The following is a 20,028-nucleotide window of genomic DNA, read 5'->3' as shown; positions in this document are numbered from 1 at the left end:
GGTTAGGAAATGAACCCAGTTTAGGGTAAGGGGCTGGATTGGGGTTAGGATACGAACCCAGTTTAGGGTAAGGGGCTGGATTGGGTTTAGAAAAAACAAATATATATATTCTACTAGCTTTGTAGTTTGCAATGCAAAACATGTTTAGACTTGCATATCTTTTTGTCAAGCATTCTCAAACTGTGAAAATTTCTGGTGACAGACACGCATTGAAATGTGTATTTAAGCCCTAATTTGTCACTAAACTTTCTCCATATATACACTTACATAAAAAATGTTTCAACTGGTACTTTCAGACAAGTCTTGTGAGGCTTGTGGGGGCCGTATAGCAAAACAGAGAACGCCATCGTGTTTGTGCGTCTCATCTTTCAATAGTCGTAATGGTTTTTGTAGGCCAAACCGTTCGAACGCTACAGACGTTTTCGTAAGAAGACCAATTTTCGGGATGTCTCATGGTCCGACAAACACCGCTCTAGCTCTACCACCTATTACTGCATATGCGAAAGGGCAACATCGGCAGATGCAATGCAGAAAAAACATCTCTCTAACCTAAACTGATAGATTTTGATGGGGATGTTTTCATTATGCGGGCCGCGGAAATCGGCTCTAAGGGGTCCAACACCTTTTAAAATCAATTGAAGGGCACATTCATATCCTGCTTGACAAAATGGCGGACGATAGATCCATGGATAGATTCCCCTGACTTGGGTATCAAGGGAGAGAGAGAGAATCGATAGAAGGGGGGGAAGTGATGAAGGACGTTACCAGTAAGGTGTGCCGATGAAGGATTTTCTCTTGGCAATGGTCATCGTGATTTGGGCCGAGACGCCAAAGTCAGCTGCAGAGGAAAAGAAAGACGTGAGAAGCCTGACTTTGTAGTTATATCTACATGAGGCCTCCATTAAGCATAATTAATTGTGCATTTTTATTAACATGTCGTTACTCACCAATGAATGATTTGTAAATGATTTGTTTAAAGTCAGAGTTACATTAATACAGTAACAGTTTATCAGGAATAAATGGCTAATAAATGTCCAAATGCAATCAACAACAGTTTATCATGAATACAGTGAACTTCTAATACACGTTTGATGATGATAAACTATGCATAATTATGCATAACGATGTTGAAATCAATTCAAATCATGCAATGCTCATGTATTGTAATAATTATACATCTTTTGTAAGCTGCCGCAGGAATGGGGTTCCTTCCAAAAGGAATACGATATAAAGTGTAGTGTTAGCACTGATACAATTATCACTGTCCAAGCTGTGTGTGCGTCGCAGACTCGATTTCGCCTACTACACACATTGAATAGGAAAGCACGCACACACACACACAGAAAGAGAGAGAGAGAGAGAGGACAGACAGAGAGACAGAATGTGAAAGCAGAAGGTGCTCTTCACAGCCAAGCGCAATTAACAGCTTGTCAATCTTCGCCAGGTGAGGATTCACGCGCTCATCAACTTGCCATGATTCATCATATTGAAACACACATCAAAGAAAACAGTTGCACGCCGGGACTCCTTACCTAGTTTGACGTACCCGTTGTCTGTCAACAGTATGTTTGCTCCCTTTGTGCACATAAAAGAAGATCAGAACGTCACAATGGATCTGCAGTTGCATAGGCCTATGGAAGCGCTTAGTACGTTTTGACCTATTTTTCCCCTTCAACAACATATAACTAACTTGTATCTGCACATTTTCAGTGCAACTTCATTTCTGCAGCAGTCTCTTAACAAGGCCATCTATCAAAAGGAAACTTCACAGGGGAAAGACCGACACGGGAAAAGCCTGGAGTGACTTTGAAAGATGTCTTGTGGGGATTAAAATGGTGGCCATTAGTGTCAGAAATGTTTTTATAATGGCTATTGCACATCTATGCCAAGAAATTCCAGAGGAGGACACTAAAACCACTGTCTATGTAATTGTACATGTCTGGGTAAAGGTGTTGTCTATTTGTGTGTGCGTACAAGCTTGTGTAAAATGACTTCCTTAATAAAGAGGACAATAACCTCTATTCTATCCTAATCTACACAATGTATTCCTGCTTGAAACGGTTATTGTCCCATTCCCACCTTACCTTTGTCTTTGTGCACTCTATTCTATGCAATGGAAGCCATGTATTCCTGCTACAATGTGCCATTTTCCCACCTTACCTTTATGTCTCTGTGCATTTTCCCTTTGTTGTGTAGATAGTAGAGACCCTGTGGAGGGAAACATGCCTACAGTGAGTCAGTCCATTGACCTCTTCACAAATAATATCCCATCCTAATATGTTGTCCCTTTTTAGCCCATTTACATCCAACCAAAATCAGCCACATATACTTTTCCAAAGCATGAGAGCATTGTCATTTAACCAGGAAAGCAATAGTCTGGTTATTATTTAGGGTGATTTCTAAAGATGGGATTTATTATGGTATAATAGTTGTGTATCAAAATCAAACAAATCAATGACAACAATAGTCCTTACGATGTTGCTATGCAGGTCGACTACTGGTTAGAGCATTGGGTCAGTAACCGAAAGGTTTCTGGATCGAATCCCCAAACCGACAAGGTAAAAATCTGTCATTCTGCCCCTGATCAAGGCAGTTAACCCACTGTTTCCCGGGCGCCAAAGACGTGGATGTCGATTGAGACAGCCCCCCGCAGCTCTCTGATTCAGAGGGGTTGGGTTAAATGCCGAAGACACATTTCAGTTGAAGGCATTCAGTTGACTAGGTATCTCCCTTTCCTTTCCTATTGCTAAAGGCTGCTTTCAGTCTCATTTCGAGTGGATGGGTCAAATCAAAGGTAAGAGGACGTTCAAAGGCTACACTTTGAGATGAAAGACGTGTGTCAGAAGAAGAGTGAACGCTTGAGCGTTTGGAGGAGGCAAACTGAATTGACGTACCTGAAGAGTTTCTCGAGACACGTAGGCTATTTGTGATTCTGTGAGAGGCCCCGTCACTGAAAGATAAGGAGAGACATAGTTGGAGCCTGAGAAGCACACGTGCTTTATTAAAACGTACCTCGGCCGTTGGTGCCTGAGACAACATCTGGTACCTGAACTCAAATGTATCATGTCTATCTTTAATATTGTTTAAGCTAAAGGTCTTATTTGGGCACATATCAGCATTTCAAGCCACATTTGAAGTATTTGTGTCATTTAACCCCAGCGTCAACCAAATCACATCAAATCAACAATAGGGTCCACAACTGGATGTTGATCTGACAGCTTTACCTGGCAACGTTAGGTTATTTCAAGGTGATTATTGGGGCTATAGAACAGACCAGGCACAACAGAACCCTATTTAAAACAGAACAAAAAATAGATTTGCTATTGAATTAGATAGAGCTAGATTCTTCTTCGACTTCAATATCATTTATAGTACTATATAGGAAACGGCATATTCTCAATGAGATCGCCTGTATAAACAAATAAAACAACTGTCTATTCAAACATGATCCTCTGGAATTTGCTCGCCCGTCCGTCTGTCTGTCTTCAGTTTGAGTGAGAACACGCATCATACACCATCCTGCTTCAATCCTAGGCTGTGTGAGGGCTTTGGCCATACCGTTGAGAGGCTAATCTTCTTAGAGTCTCTACAAAGTAGATTGCAAGCCATGATCGCACCAGTTGATTGGGGTCTGATTAAAAGGTGCAGTCAGTCCCATGACAGGGCTAATTAAACTAACGTTCTCTTAGGCCTCTAAGGGGTATATCAAAAAGCAGGGTCACCAAGTTAGTCAGTTCAATCAATTATAACATTCCCATTTCAAGCTTATCTTTCCAAAAAATGATGACGTTAATTCCAAATATTTACACAGGTTAGCTGGCAACTCATTGACCCTGTTTCAATTGGGAAACTCAGTTGAAAATGACCTCCTACCTTTATATTCTGTCTTTCTTTCATCGGCACTGACCTGAAAGAACCTATACAGTTGACAGCATACTCCCAGCTATGGTCTACCATACTGCTTTCACCTATCCTCCATGTTCAGATCAATGCAGACGGAGAGGAAGCTATGTTAGACTATTGACATGCCCCCTTGACCTCCCCCGCCACCTGCCTACAGGGCGGGTCTAAAACCTTGTTAAAAATACCCAACATCTAAAACAACTGAGGTTAAAAGGTCCAAGGAATGTAACGACACAACGAAACTACAGGGCATTTCAGACACCTTCCGTTTCGGGGACCCTCTATTTACACCGGAGACGTAGACGGAGCCTTGGGTTGGGGACATTACGATCAGCACGTCGTCTCCGTGGCAGCGGGGAGCTGATATGTGGGAGGCTGAGATCAACGGTACTTGGCGGTGTCGACTGCTGTTCTGTCTCTCTAACGAGGGGCCTCGCAGACGACTGAGCCCAGCACAGTCATTAAGAGCAGAATCAACACGGTCTCTGTGAGTGTATGTGTGTGCGCGCACAAGTGCGACAGCAGCTGCTTAAGACAGCCGCTCTAATGACCTGTGCTTTAAATGGGCAATCTGCAGTTCAAACAATTACAAAGACGTCATGCCACCACTGCTTTCGTACACAACTCCGGGATGAGGCCTGGAGAAATGTAACTACTCCAATGTATAGATGGATGCTATGGATGAAAGGACTGACCATCCATGACATCAAACTTATAGTTTTAGCCATGTTTTAAACCTATACAGTGTTTGTTTACAACTTACAATGTTTACAAACATTGGAGTAAAACCAGCTTATATTTTGGGTTGTGTTGGGGTAAGACAGTTGAACTAAGCGCAAGGCAATTTATAAATTATATCCTTCCCAAATTAAAATGGGTATATATATCATCTCTTTTAAAGTCCAAAAATGGACGTAGCAACTGCAGATTCTCCCTTTAACGACCAAGACAAGAAGAAGAAAAAGAGTAAAGAATCTGTTAACTGTCTGTCTGGTTATGTGGTAGGAGCTAGGTTACTTCCTACACGGCAACCGATTCCCTCTGGGCCGTGGCATAAAGTAGTGTACTATAAAGGGAATAGGGTGCCATTTGGGACGTACCCCTAGTAAGAGGACGCTTAGCTTGAGTGAGGAATTAGCTTAAAACCACACACTGAAACGTATTGAATTTGGCTTCATTGTACCGGTTGAACCAACTGTCATTTTTTCAAATATGTGTGTGTATGTTGTTGTGTATACTTACCATGATATATGTCTTGTAGGGACCCTCCCCCGCAATATTCCATACATATCCATAATTTATCTCTCCTGTAAAGAGCAAAAGGAAACCAATGACATTACAATCGATACTGTACGTCTCAAAATAGTCTGAGTAAAAACCAAACCCTAGGGGGCGGGGTGGAGTCTGGGGGGGTAGAGCGAGAGTATGAGGAGGATGACTGCTTTTGGGAGTCTTTTGTAGGTCGTGACACAGCATGATGCGGTTTGGCTATTAGGCCACAACCGCCTTCCGGGCAACCAACGCGTTGAAACTTCCCTCTCTTCAGCCCCTGCAACTTCTCAGTATGGCCACTCTCCACCTCCCCTTGTCTTAAGCAGTTCAATACAAAGCATTTCCCTAGAGCTAGCAATTAGCCACATCGCTAGCTAGCGTTAGTGCGGCTAGGTTGGACCAGAGGCTCTGACTGTAGCTTGACTGCAGTGGAGTAAGACCACGCTGAGCCTGTGTGTGTGGTGTGTGGTGTGTGTGTGTGTGTGTGTGTGTGTATACTTCCTAGCCTGTAAGTGGCTGGGAATTGACTGAGCCAGGGCAGGGGTGGAGGGAAGGGTAGGGTAGGGTAGGTTAGGGATGGTGACGGAGGGAGCGCGGGGTGCGGGCCTTTAAATATGCTACCTTAAGTAACTGCCAAAGTAGGCCACGATGTTAGAGTGCTTGCAGTCCTTCATCATGACGATTTCCTGCTGCACCACCACGAAGTCCTCCCCTGTGGAGAGACGGCAGACGTGAGAGAGCAGGTGAGGAGAGAGACAAATTCACATATGTACATAAACACACATTTATAAACACATACACAAACGTATGTAAACACACTTGAATGACTTTAAAAGGAACTTCAGTTGCTTCTACATGAATAAAATAAGTTTGAATTATTAATGTTTTGATGCAGACACACGCTTAAACCACCTCGCTGAACCAAAGCACTCTGGCAAGACTAGCTGGGAACTTACAGAATTGGCCAAAAAAAAGTAAGTAGACTCCTCTCTGTCTCTAAACAAGTACCAACTGTGCATTAGTCTGCATACTGACCCGGATGTGCAGAGATAATGGCTCGGAGGATTGATTTAGCAGAATCAATGCGTTATTTGTAATCTATGCTAGTCCCTTTTGATGAAGGCATCTGTCAAACTGGCAAAGCTATCACTGCAAACATTAAGCTCCACACCTCCCAAATGAGGACCATACATCTCAGAATCAATGAGCCGCACGACGTCCAACTACGATCACTGAGGGGAATCAATTCCACAGATCATAATTACACAGGCTGGGAATATTCCTTTTGGCAGCTTGTCAACACCACCAGAAGGCCAGTGTTTCCCGACACTCAACGCTATTCTAACGCAGGGGAACGGGATGGGCTTGGAAACTGGGGAAATAGAAACCAATAGAAGCTATGTTTTGGTGGGGGCCTGTCTCCTTGAGGGTGCACTCAAAACACACAATCAAAACACATGCACACACTCACAGATAAGAAATTATCTTAATGACAAGGCGGCAGTGAATAGCCCTTGACGAAAACCCGCTGGGGATGCTTGCTTTTCGTTTTTAGCAGCTCTGTCAATATGGGATGCGTGCTGCACATTCAAACCCGGCACTCTCCATCAGCAAGTTAGCACTAGCACTGTTGCTAGGTCAGCGCATTTCTCCCAGGCAGAGCTATTGAGCGCAGCTCCACCCGATGCTTCTTCAGAGGAAGAAGCAGGGCACGATTATTGGCTTTAACGAGAAATGACTGCCCATGAAGCTCTCCCTCGCCTTCGATTGGCCCGAGGGACAGACGGCGGGGCCTGGTTGATTGTCGAAAAAAAGAGATTCTCATCCAATGTCCCCTGGGGTTCGTGGACCTGACGGCGCCGATCTGGGCTGACCTTGATCTCCGTCTCGGGTCTCAACGTCTATAAACGTGTGCGCCGGGACAAACGCTTTGGAGGAGCGCGAGAGAGAACAAAGTCACTTTAGTGTGACTGCTGGCTTAATGATGGACGCTCCAGGCCTCATTAAAAAGCTGACCATTTATTTTTTTACACCTCCCTCTTTATCTCTCTCGCCACTATTCAATGTTTCTAAGCCGGTCGCTTGCTCCGCGTTCAAAATTCCTTCTGTAGTCTCAATGAGAGATGAAAATAAATATGTATGCTGGCTTACGTAATGGCTCATTAACATGTATGTAACGTGCTGGATATGCAAAGCGAGGGTTGTCTATAGCGTTGGCGCTGCAGCAACAACAAAAAAAAAGTAGAAAGTTTACTCGAACCCTATGATGAATGAAATATCGGTGGGGGGGTTTTGCGGGTCTTTTTCTGCTTACGGCCTCCTCCTGAGGGAGTGTCCTAGGATTCACTTTCAACAGTGACCAAGGTCAGATGGCCCTGGTGCTTCCTGTCGTGGTGAGCCTGTCCTTCTCCGGTGACGCGGTGACATTTTTCCAGCACAGAGGGGATTGGAGAGAGGAGCTGACTATGTAGGATGCTCTGGGGGTGAAGTTTCCCCTAGGTACAGATCCAGGATCAGCGTCTCCTGCTCCAATCATAACGTTAACCATTCGTTGGGAAAAGGCTAAACTGACCCAAGATCAGTGTCTATGGGGCATGTAGGACTGGGGGAGAAGCCTACTACTGACTGCAATCGCCTCTATGTGCTAACACCAAAGGAGTGACTTTGGATAAACTCCTGCACACTTATCTCGAGCTTGACAGAATCAGTCTTTGGACTCAAAACTATTTATAAATATATGTTATATTTAGAACACAAGTGGAGGTTTACTGGCTTATTACAGAGATGTAATGTAAGCTGAATTGCCTACATGTTGTTTTTTTTAAGTTAAGAACATGGCGTTAACAATTAATCATTCTAAAAGTATTTTTTTCTTCTGTCATTCATTTACTCTATTCTTTTTGATCATAATATCCTACAAATACATGGAATGAAGTATTAATCTGCAGTTACAAAACAGTGTTTAATATTAACATTCTAGTCACTAAGACCTTACATATTGTAACTGTATGGACCAAATGGTCGTTTTTTATTTGGGCTATTTAGCAAACAGTAGTGAATGTTTGGCAAGGAATAAATACTTTTATTGCTGACCCCAGAAGAGTAGAGCTTACCTTAGCACAAGGATAATGGAATGCAGTTGCCCTTAAGCTCTGACATAAGGTCAGTTTCTTTGCAGCTTTACCCCCTGACCGGTGCAGTTTAAGCCTCTGGTCAAATGCAGTGCACTATGCAATAGGGTGCACCCTTTGGGATGCACACATACACTGACAGCAAGCAAGGACCACATAAATGTGATGGCTGTACAACCACAATCTCATGTTGGCTAACAGAAAATGGCTTAGAGTTGGCAGATACCATGGACGACTGGAAGCAATCAAGGTTGTGCTCATTAGGCACCAAACGGAAGAAAAAAGGAATTCAAAAACGGAATGCTCATTTTGGTTTTCCGTTGCAAAATGTTTTCAAACTTTTCCCGTTGCGTGCCCTAATGAACAGGATCCAGATTTGGTGGAGGGGGCCTTATGGAAACAGATTGTGATCTATTGGAGCAGTTACACAGATCTTGGCAGCCTCTAAGCCAGATTGTTGGGCTGTACATGGACAGCACAAAGCACAAGATGAAGATAAAGCCTGGCAGCCAGCCCAAATGAAAAGGAAACTGTGACCGAGATGCCATCTGAAAATCAAACAGCACAAATTAGAACAAATTGGAACAAGTAAAAAAAAAAAAAGAAGCAAATATGAAATGACTTCTTTGAATTCTGCACAACACGCCACTAAAGCGAGATAAGCCAATTAGACCAAAGCAAACTGTTGCTAGGGAATATTAGTTGGGCTAAAGCTTTGAAAGCATCTTTGGGAAACAGTTTTACATTTGAGATTGAAACAGACAGGCAGATATAACAAGGTGCTGAATATGGTGTCCGGCGTTGGTTAACTGTGACATGTTAGAGGGTGTTAGCCGCCCACCCTTGGGGGGTGTGTGTGTGTGTGTGTGTGTGTGTGTCCACTCCACACACTATGAATAGTCAATCTGTCAGCCTATGTCTAGCCTACGTAGGTTCCCATGGTCCTGGCATTGGCGACACACCTCGAGCCATCGACCCTGTCGCCACGAAACGCACTCCTGGACATCATGGCGACATCTGTCAAGAGTGCCAGCTGCCCTGGCCGTGATGCGTACTGACAAGCACCTCCATGTCACTCCACGCTGTCACGGTGGATTGTGGCACCTTCCCCTCGTGTTGCCGTGCTGTTGGCATTTTAAGAGGTAGGGTGAAAACCTTGGCAGCATGAATGTTAGATGGGGTTCCTGCACTGCGTTAGCAGGAATGGCTAATAAGAGACCTCCGGGCTGAACTCCACCGCATGTGGTCCACCTGATAAATGCGGGCACACACACACACTCTCTCCCTCTCTCGCTTTAAAGCTTCTGACCACTTTCCAGCTCCAATTGTCACCGTCAATCTAGCAAACCATCAAAGGCCTGTCAAGTGCATTCTCTACCTCTAATGCACTGTAAGAAGACAATAAGCATTTCAACCCTAAACATCCGCAAGGGAAGTTCAAACGACATCAGAAACCCCATCTTGATTTTTTTTATTTAACCAGGTAGGCCAGTTGAGAACAAGTTCTCATTTACAACTGTGACCTGGCCAACAACACAGAGTTACACATAAACAAACATACAGTCAATAACACAATAGAAAATCTATGTACAGTGTGTGCAAATGTAGAAGATTAGGGAGGTAAGGCAATAAATAGGCCATAGAGGCAAAAATAATTAACATTTAGCATTAATCCTGGAGTGATAGATGTGCAGATGATGATGTGCAAGTAGAGATAATGGGGTTCAAAAGAGCAAAAAGATAAATAACAACATTGGGATGAGGTAGTTGGATGGGCTATTTACAGATTGGCTGTGTACAGGTACAGTGATCGGTAAGCTGCTCTGACAGCTGATGCTTAAAGTTAGAGAGGGAGATATAAGTCTCCAGCTTCAGTGATTTTGCAATTTGTGCCAGTCATTGGCAGCAGAGAACTGGAAGGAAAGGCAGCCAAAGGAAGTGTTGGCTTTGGGGATGACCAGTGAAATATACATTCTAGAGTGCGTGCTACGGGTAGGTGTTGTTATGGTGACCAGTGAGCTGAGATAAGGCAGGGTTTTACCTAGCAGAGACTTATAGATGATCTGGAGCCAGTGGATTTGGCGACGAATATGTAACAAATGATAAGTCCCCACCCAATGGGCCCCGGTAAAAGGTAGTGCACAATATAGGGAATAATCATTTGAAATGCAACCTTGAAGTGACTGGAATTCCCAACAACACAGAGACGTCACAGTACAGTGTTCTTTTATGATAAACAGGCTCACACACCTAACATTGATGGTCTTTCATAAAGGGGGCTTTTAAAAAAGTGCCTTGAGTGACTACATGCAGAAGACAATGATACTCTGTAAGGACTGCTTACAAGGTAAGGTTACAAATATGTAATTTTGTCATTTGGCTTACTATCCCTTTATATAAATAAAACATGGTTAACAGTCAGCTGTGGATGATAATACAACTGACGCAAATCAAATGTTTGAAATGACCATGGCACCACGAGCACAACCTAAAAATATACTACAAATAAACCCCAAATCAATTCCTGTTATTGTAGAATTATGCAGTGTCCTTACAAGAACGGACACATGAAGGGAGAGGAAAGTTGCAGCAAATCAATAGTGCCTCTTAACGTTAGAAGCGCTACGACAGAGGTCCCCCAGTCCAAAAGCCTTGCAGAAATACTCCAGTCTTGTGTGTTTATACTAAAGCCGCTTCCAAAATGGAACCCTAATTCCCTATGTAGTGCACAATTATTTCATTCTTTCCTAAATAGGGAATAGGGTGCCATTTGGGACACACGACCAAAAGCAAGGCAGGAGCTGTCACAGCGGATATGGTAAAGAGGTGGTTTGACATTAAAGGGAGAGGATTGGGAGAGTCAGGGGGCGGTTCAATACTGACTGACCCCTCAACCTTCCACCCAAGAATAGCTTTGGTTGTTGAAGAACACACTCACGTACAAGGACAACAACACACACGGCCCCACGTGCACACACACACACAAAATTATGAAAGTTAACATTGGATAGCTACAGATGTAGTAACTTCATTTGAGCCAGTTTGCTACAGCAGGAAAATTATCCTGCAGCAACAGGAAATGTGAATCATTATAATTTATGGACATTTTTGTAGGGGTTGATACATTTTCTTGTAAGGGAAAATGAAGTCTGAAATGTCAAAGGGGAAATTACAAACTTCAGAAGCCTTTTTAAAACCGCAAATACACCACACGTTTTAAATGTCCTGTACTGTAGGAAAATTCTCCTGCAACGGGTTAATCAAATTATGATCCTATTCTGTACTGTAGATTTAACGGACTTCCTGAAAGTTGAATATTAGTGGTAACACACACAAGCGTGCTTCACATGAGCAGGGGCTGTATGTAGTAGTGTTCATTATTTCTATAGGAGCTAGTTCTTCCTGTCTGAACTCTTACCAGCCGCAACGTCAGATGGTACCCCACAAGCCTCAGGCTGCATATCTGTACACACACCCGCACACACATAGATAACCGCACACAATTTTGCACACACACACTCACGTGCACGCACAGTCCATCAAGCCTACCACCCAGTCTCACAAGCCAAACTCAAAGTGAATCCCTGTTGATTTATAGCAAGAAAATGTAAGTAAACATTTCTTTAGTCTCTAGCCTAGCCTACACCCACCAGTTCCCACTCCCTGGGTTGGTTCGTCCCAACTATAGTATCAACAGTTAACTGTAAAATGAGTCTGAAAGTTGACCAAGACCAAAATGTTAATAAGATGTATCGAGTTGTTGTTTGATTCGGATTCTAAATAGCACCATACCTATTAGAATCAGTAAAATACCAATATAATATCATATGACTGTACAAAATGAGAATTCCACATTGACTCCTAGCCACCCTTTTGTAGATCTGAAAGGATTGGATAGGTATAAGCAATAAAGTAATAGCTCCACTTTGTCATTAAATATTGTCGTGATAAGGCTTACATCTATCCGAACCTCTCCGATTTCATATTAAGAGGCGTTAGAGTGATCGGTTGACTTGTAAATAGTGTTATAGGTAGCTCAAAAGTAGGAGACCGCTCATCGCAATGGAGTGTTTCCTTAAGGTTGCATTATCACACAGAGCAAACAGCCTTAGCAAATGAATAGATTATGATTACTAGAATGGAACCACAAGAGGTTGGTGGCACCTTAATTGGGGGAGGACGGGCTCGTGGTAAAGGCTGGAGCGGAATGGTATTGAATACATCAAACGCGTGTTTCACGTGAATGGAACGTCATTACCAAACTAATTCTAACATTACTTACATATGATCAATTCAACCTCAATAGATTACCTAATCCACGTATCATAGACAGGAGACAGAAATAGTTGGTTTGTGTTTGGTGATAATCTGTCATTATTTCCACATATGGAAGCAACAGAACAGAATGCAGTTTAGAGATTGCAAGGAGACTGATAACGTGCTATTCATAGCAGAATTCAATTGCACAACTGACCGGTGACAGATTATCACCAAACACAAACCAACTATAATTAGGCTGTTTTATAGTAGCAATGATGACTAACTGTGGACCAATGCTAATGCTAACTAAGAAAAACACTACAATAAAAATTGCTTTTTGGATTGTTAGACATCGCCTCTATAGGTTATTGGAGAAGTGAGTCAGTTGGCCTATACCACGCCTAGTTTATCCTTATGAACAAGGTTGTGTGTGTGTGTGTGTGTGTGTGTGTGGGGAGGGGGGGGATTTTTTTTTTAACCCTATTCTGAATATTTTGTGTTAGTGCTGGGCTAGAATAAAAATGTGTAACCCCTGAGGGTGTCACGTAAATGGACGAGCTGCACTGATGTAGAGTAACAGGTAACACTTTGCCTATGGAAGTCCTGCAATCTTCACACATTGTTGCATCATGACAGGATGTGACATTCAATGCATTTTAATAATACAAGGCGTTTGAGCTCTGTGTTTCACTGCTATGCAATAATATGAAATTGCACGGGATCCCTCCAGGGTACTTACTAGCAACAGCTCTACAAGAATATCAACAGTGTTACTTTAAGTTTTTCTGAATAACAATTCATATCCATCATTATCATCTTATCAAATTATAAGGACATCTTGGATTTTGATGCATTCGATATAAGCAGGCAGCTTTTGAAATACCACAGAGACTTCAAATCTGATATTCCTCTCTATTCGAAAATTATAATCTTATTGTGGCGCAGACAAAGAGCTTGGCCGCAAGCTCCAACAGGTTTACTCTTAACACTCCAACTTAATCAAGCCCTGCCATCTGAGGCTGAGATGAAGGTAAATCTGGTCTGATATGGCTCCCAAGGCTAGCTCCACTCCACATTCCTGGCCTGACGTGGGACACATTCCATTTGGGACGCAACCAGGCCTGCCTGACTATTACAGAAAAAGTCCCAGAAAAAAAACACACACACCACTCTCATCTAAAGCGATGGGTAACAAATGATAAATGGTAGGCATGAAGCAGATGCATTTTACACTAATAAGGCCGGTGTGTGGCCTATACAGGATTTAAACCCGCAGCTCTACTGTAAGCAACATGCTCCAACCAACTTAACCACTAATGTTATGCTCTCACTGGGTCATAATATACTGTACTTCCATGCATATGGCCTGGGGCATTCAGGTGGGTTTCATTTGCATAACGCTTTTGTATTATGCCTAGGGTCTTGAGTCAATTCCTCCACATGTTTAGTGGGTCTCAGAAATAGGCACAGTAATGACTGGAGAAGTAGGATGGTGGGGGAGAGAAGATTGAAGTAAGTCAAATGGAATAATAGGTCAGGAGAGGCTAAACTAGCTGAGACAGTGAGTTGAGGTGTAGGGTGACGTTGCCCCTCGACGCTAAGCTTGGGCCAGTTTTGTATTTTCCCCACTGATTGGTGGAGGGCAAGCTGATCCTAGATCTGTACATAGGGGAAACTTCACCCCAGAGTGTGAGAAGATAGAGGCAAAGATTCTTACCGGGCTCCAGTTTGATGACCTTGATGGCCGCCAGCTCCCCTGTGGTGACGTTCCGAGCCTGGAAGACAAACAAGACAGAGGGTGAGCACATCGACCAGTCTCCACACACAGAAAACCACAAGTGATCGATGGAGAGCTGCCCAAGAGCATACCTTGAGGAGGATGTGTTTTGGCACCGGGGCTCGACTTAAAAAAAGGTCCAACGGAGATGTTTTTATCTGAATATAAAATCATTTCTGTGTAACAATTAAGTACCTTACTGTGATTATTTTTGACCATTTTAAATGAAAACAAACAAAAATATTTTCTTAGCAAAGAGCAATTTCTCAAGCCAGAATTTTGCTATGACTGTCAAGGAGTGGTCTGAGTGGGGAGAGGAAAACTGAAAACTAGCTGTTACTGGTAGACTGGTTTTGAACTTTAGTTCTCATTGGTCTATTAACTAATTATCTAGCTGGTGTCAAAAACTCCATCTCACCAAAGCAGGCTGATTTCACAGTATTATTCCAACCTCATAGTGTGGAAATCACATTTGACTGCACTGGGCCTTTAAATAGCTACAGATAAAACTTGCATAGTCATGATGACTCGGTTTTTCAAGATTCTGGTATAATGGGACTACTGTGTATTCTGGTTTTTATCCCAACCTGACTAGTGCGGAATTCACGGTCACAAGGAAAATCATGGTTCATGTGTTCAGTGAGAAGATATTCAAGTCATTATGAATTGAAAACCAACATGTGGTTATTCAGGATCAGGGAATGATCATTTAGATAATACAATATATATATATATTATAATTATATAATAATTATATAATATAATTTTATTGTGGAGACATGCAATAGGCCAACCTTCAATACAGGTTATCACTAGCCAGGGAAATCAAAACACAGAAAAGAAGCATAAAGGCAGACATTTAGCCAGCGGATTCAAAGGTTAATCGAAATTGGTTTAGGATTGAGGTTGAGTTTAGAAGGGGTGAGTTAAGGTAAGGGTTCAATTAGAGCTAGGGTTAGGGTCGGGGTGGGGGGGGGTTAAGGTTACCACTGCCAAGCATTAAACATGTATGGGCACTCATCCCGTTCAGACTGCACTCTCACAAGGGGGGCAGTGGATGGAAGGCATGGGAGGAAACAAGATGCAGGATCAATGACTTGAGTCTATTTTTCCACGCCTTCTATCTGCTCCACCATCAGATGCAGAGAATCCCAGTTTAGCAGCAGATGTGATGAGCAAGAAAATCATTCACCGCAAAATGGAAAAAAACCTCTTCAGAGCCAGCAAGCTCACATTGTATGTTACATTCATGAAGGGCTGAGCTTGGAGAGAATGGCACATAAAATGAAGACTCCAGCAGGGTACAGTCATAAGATACTCAAGTACCTTTGGATAGACGTACTATACAACATAGCTGACCCTGGGAGAAAAGTTAATCAAGAATCAATGTCATATTTATAATGACATCTTGGCATGTGTCACAGCAAAGGTGACACTTCTGCGCTTCCTTTAAAGCGATTGGAAAAAGCAACACATTGATTTTCCACAAAAGACAGTGAAACAAATTAGCACACACACACACACACACACACACACACAGTTGTGAGGCATATTAAAACCTTGGTGAAATTGAATACAAATTTCTGCGCAGTCTTTCACTAATGACCTGGACGCACTTTGCGAAAAACACCTCCAAAAGGTTAACTAGCACCTTATGGGAAACGTAGACCGCTCGGAGATCAATAGCGGGATCAACCGCACTGGTAGTGTTAACAGGCACTTCTACCAAAGGTCGATATCTAATTTCGTAGAAAATGGCAAATCATATTGGCCATTACCGCAGGTTAAATGCAAACCACCACCTGCACACCGCCCCCACCTCATCCCACCACCCACCCCCACCCTAAGGTGAGAGCTGAGGACCGTGGGAAACCGCCCACCGGGTTTCGACCAGTGCCCTTGAGGGGGCGAAGGGAGAGGAAGGGGCTGGCTGATGATGATCATGTCACAAGGTCTCGGTATGGTTAAGTCCATTGGGTTTCCCCCTCTGTCTAGTTTCTCCATATCTAGTTAGAACCTAGAACGGCACCATCGTCTAGCATTCTGGAGTCAAGTGGCCATGTTCCAATACATGCATTTGAAGTTGTACAGTATGCTGGAACGGGCAATCAGAAACAAGTCGCTGTCATGTTGATCCACCTAACCAGGCTTTTCAGATTTCTGATCGTCAAGAACAGAAGAACAAGACTCAATAGCTCTCAACGGGACATCATTCTAGTAACACTGAACCCAAAATAAATTGTAAACTATTTGATTAGGTTCTGTGTTAGATAGGAGCTGGGAAGTCTTTGGTTACTGCATCCCCCTCTCCGCAAGTCTAAGGGCCCAAAACGTCACCTCCCCTTCCCGAAATTCAAAGGATGCCCCCGCCCTGCAAAATTGTGATTCCTCAATATAACCAGTGACGCAAACCCAGTGCAGTGCAACAATGTTCCTCGCTAGTTGCCGCATCCCAAAGTCTGTTGACGGACGTTACGTGAACATTTATGTACCGCACTCCGCGAGGGATTAAAGCAAATGAGCTTAGAGAGTACACATTCTGCAACATTCCACAACCAACGTTAGCCTCCTACCGACGTCACGGTGGCAAAGGAAAAGGAGGAGAAGCAGACAGGCCATGAATCCTCTGACTGGCCCCCACCTAATTCTTCTCCGACCTCTCTACGAACTTCAACCCCTACTCCTTCCAACCTTCCCCCTTTTCCCTCCATTGGGAGCACTAACTCTACCCCAACCGCTCCAGCGCCACTCAGCCAAGGCAACACAGGGTCAAGATACAGCTTTCCCCTCCATCGGGAACGCTGACCCAACTCTCCTCCGCCCCAGTGCCATGCACTCAGCCAAGCTCAGGCAGCACAGGCGCAGGGCACAGCAGGCCCTTTGGCTACCATCTCAGGTAATTACAGCCAGAGAAAATACATCTCAACATAGGCCAAAGCGACACGGGCCGCAGGGGCCACAGGGTTCACACAGACTGTAGAGCAGAATCTGGAGCGACCTGTTCTTTGCACCAGGGCAGTATTTATTTCACTGCATTTTCAGCAAATGAGATAGATACATGTTCAAGGCAATGTGTAGGCTTGTTGCTTTTGTATGTGCCAGTTACAGCGGTTTTGTGATGTTTAATGTGTGATGTAATTACTGTCATTGTTTGTAAGAATAACAGATGGAAATATAATCCAGAAATGCAGTGAGACATGTTGTTTTCTGTGTCTGATCAATCTATTCCTGAATGTCAACACTCAAACGTCAGAGACATGTCAGGAGGGAGACTAAAAAGAGGATGTTCGGGGCAGACACTTATGTCTTTATTGGGTCATTTAATGTGAAATAGGAGCAACTAATGACCCTGACGTTGTGGACTTTTCTGAAATGTAACCCATAGAAATGACCTTTGGGGGAAAGATGTTTATTATACATTTCACATCTGTCTCCAAATGGATTGAGAAATAAGTAATGTTTTGTTCCATTCTCACAAAGAATTACCCTATTTCCCTTCTGCATGCCTGCTCATAGCAGTGCTGTGGAATTCCACTCACTTCCTGGTCTGAGTGAAACAAGAACTACCATTGATCCAGCAGCTTTGTTTACAAAGGGAGTATGACAGATAGGGGTAGCTAATGCTAAATGCTAATCTTTCATGGTGAGGAAAGAGAAGACCTCTTTTGAACTTGTACTGAAAAATGTTACAGTGGAGTGAAGGCATCCATGAAGTATTTAACATGTTAAAGGGACAGTTCACCCAAATTACAAAATGGCATGCATTGACTTGCATTGTACTTGTGCCTTAAATGCAAAAAAGTTAGCACTTGGAGAGTGTCGCCAGGTAAACAAAACCAAAGCAAGACACCTTGTCCATAGACTGCTTACAGGGTAAGGAAACTAATATGTAATTTTGTAATTTGGGTGAACTAACCCTTTAACATTTTTTTTTTTTTAAACGGTCAAAAAAAAAAAAAGTCAAGTAAAACCGGTGTATGGTTTTGCGTAGCGACCTTTATAAAATACCAGGTAGACTCCCGTCTGAAATAGGTAAACCACAAAATGTTTTACAAAAATACAGCCACAAATTTTTTATGCAGGTTTGATAGAATCCAGGCCTGACTTCAAGGCCTGAGGAACAAGTCTCAAAAACCCAACCCTAGGAAACAGTGACTAGGGTCTGGTTTCAATAACAGACTGTTTTGGCAACTTCGATAAGGGGGAAAAAAAATGTCCAGGGTGGTTTCTTTTCAGACAGACAACTCTCCCAACAAATCACGAGACAGATACGCCAGAACGTTGCAATTCGAAACCAAAGTTTCCAGACAAAACCTTTGCAGTGGTTTTAGTGAAGGTAGCTGAAGCAAACTAGCCACTTGCGAAACGTACTCATTAGAAATAACCTCTGTGATCTCCATCTTGCTAGATACTATTGTGTATTTTATTCAAGCGGATAAGATCGTGATGTGGGCATTGATGTAGTTACTCTATACCTAAAGAGTCCGTCATTGAAACCAGACCCTAATTACGGTTGCTTAGGGTCGGGTTTTCAAGACTACTGAAGAACAGGTCCGTTAAGAGCTGACAGAGAGGATTTCCTCAGCTTTCCAAACCACAGGGTCCAAAAGTGAGAGAACCTCTGTGTCCAGCTTCTCACACCTTTGGGTGACACCTCTGTGAGAGGGGGATACGGAGCACGCTGGGGCGTGCTTCTAAACATTGCAGATAGAAATAGAATGAATAGAGCTGACAACTCCCTATTCTACTGCACATGACAGATAATCCAACATGTTCTACACAGTACATTTCTATCTGAACATGCATCCTCCTCAGGCCCCTAGGTCAAAGTCTGTGTTTCACTTTGTTTTACAGGTCTCTATTTAGGCTACTTGTCAGTCATGTTAATGAAATGTTAAACAATGTTGTGGTCCTCTGTAGCTCAGTTGGTAGAGCGTGGCGCTTGCAATGCCAGGATAGTGGGCTCGATTCCTGGGACCACTCATATGAAAAATGTATGCGGGTAGTACTGTACGACGCATTGGATAAAAGCATCTGCTAAAAGGCATATATTATACATATAAATGGTAATTGCATATTAATGACCCGATAATTACTTAGGCTGCAAAAAAATAACTGATCCTAGATCAAGGACAAAATAAACTGCTAACTAGGGATGTAATGATTCAGCAATATGCATTGGTCCTGGTTCAAATGTCCCCGGGTCCCTAAACTGATCCAAATTTAGCATGAATCGGTCATAAAATCGATTCAAACGTTACGAATCGGCGGTGCTCATATTACTTTCTACCTTCTGAAAATACCTCATATTTTGTGACAACTGATGCGTCCTCTCTTTCAATGTCGAACTAAGCAACTGTGTTGACAGTCATTGATGTGCAAGTAATTTTACATGCCAAACAACTCAGGCATTATCAGTCGCCTAGTCAAACTGCGCTTGGTGCACGGCTTAGCATGCTGACCAAGAGGTAGGCCGCGTGTCACCTTCAGCATCAAAATGTGTGTAAAATGGCTTGCGCATTATTAGGCTTTATTAGTTGAGTGACAACCAATATAATATGCTAGATTATTGTAATCAAATGCGCGGTTGAAAAGTGTTTTTTACCGGAATAAAGTAGCCTAAACTACCGCCTGAGAAACGTCTCATCTGGCTGTAGCATACCTGCTGATCGGGGCTTAGGCTAC

The 20,028-nt window shown here is 43.1% G+C and overlaps 1 protein-coding gene across 2 annotated transcripts in view; it reads right to left on the bottom strand.

The window, feature by feature from the left end:
- Positions 1-20,028, bottom strand: part of LOC139370576 (mitogen-activated protein kinase kinase kinase kinase 3a) — a 75,582-nt gene that overhangs the window by 37,160 nt on the left and 18,394 nt on the right. For both annotated transcript variants that reach the window (XM_071110152.1, XM_071110153.1), the window contains exons 2-8: positions 14,284-14,341; positions 5,797-5,887; positions 5,146-5,210; positions 2,895-2,950; positions 2,161-2,208; positions 1,533-1,575; positions 766-838 (exon numbers count right to left, since the gene is read on the bottom strand). In XM_071110152.1, coding sequence (XP_070966253.1) covers positions 766-838; positions 1,533-1,575; positions 2,161-2,208; positions 2,895-2,950; positions 5,146-5,210; positions 5,797-5,887; positions 14,284-14,341 — 434 coding nt within the window. The remainder of the gene's footprint in view (positions 1-765; positions 839-1,532; positions 1,576-2,160; positions 2,209-2,894; positions 2,951-5,145; positions 5,211-5,796; positions 5,888-14,283; positions 14,342-20,028) is intronic.

This window comes from Oncorhynchus clarkii, chromosome 17 (assembly GCF_045791955.1).
Source record: "Oncorhynchus clarkii lewisi isolate Uvic-CL-2024 chromosome 17, UVic_Ocla_1.0, whole genome shotgun sequence".
Classification (NCBI taxonomy): Eukaryota; Metazoa; Chordata; class Actinopteri; order Salmoniformes; family Salmonidae; genus Oncorhynchus; species Oncorhynchus clarkii.
The sequence above is the reverse complement of the archived record's forward strand: the minus strand, read 5'-3'. Positions and strand labels throughout refer to the sequence as shown.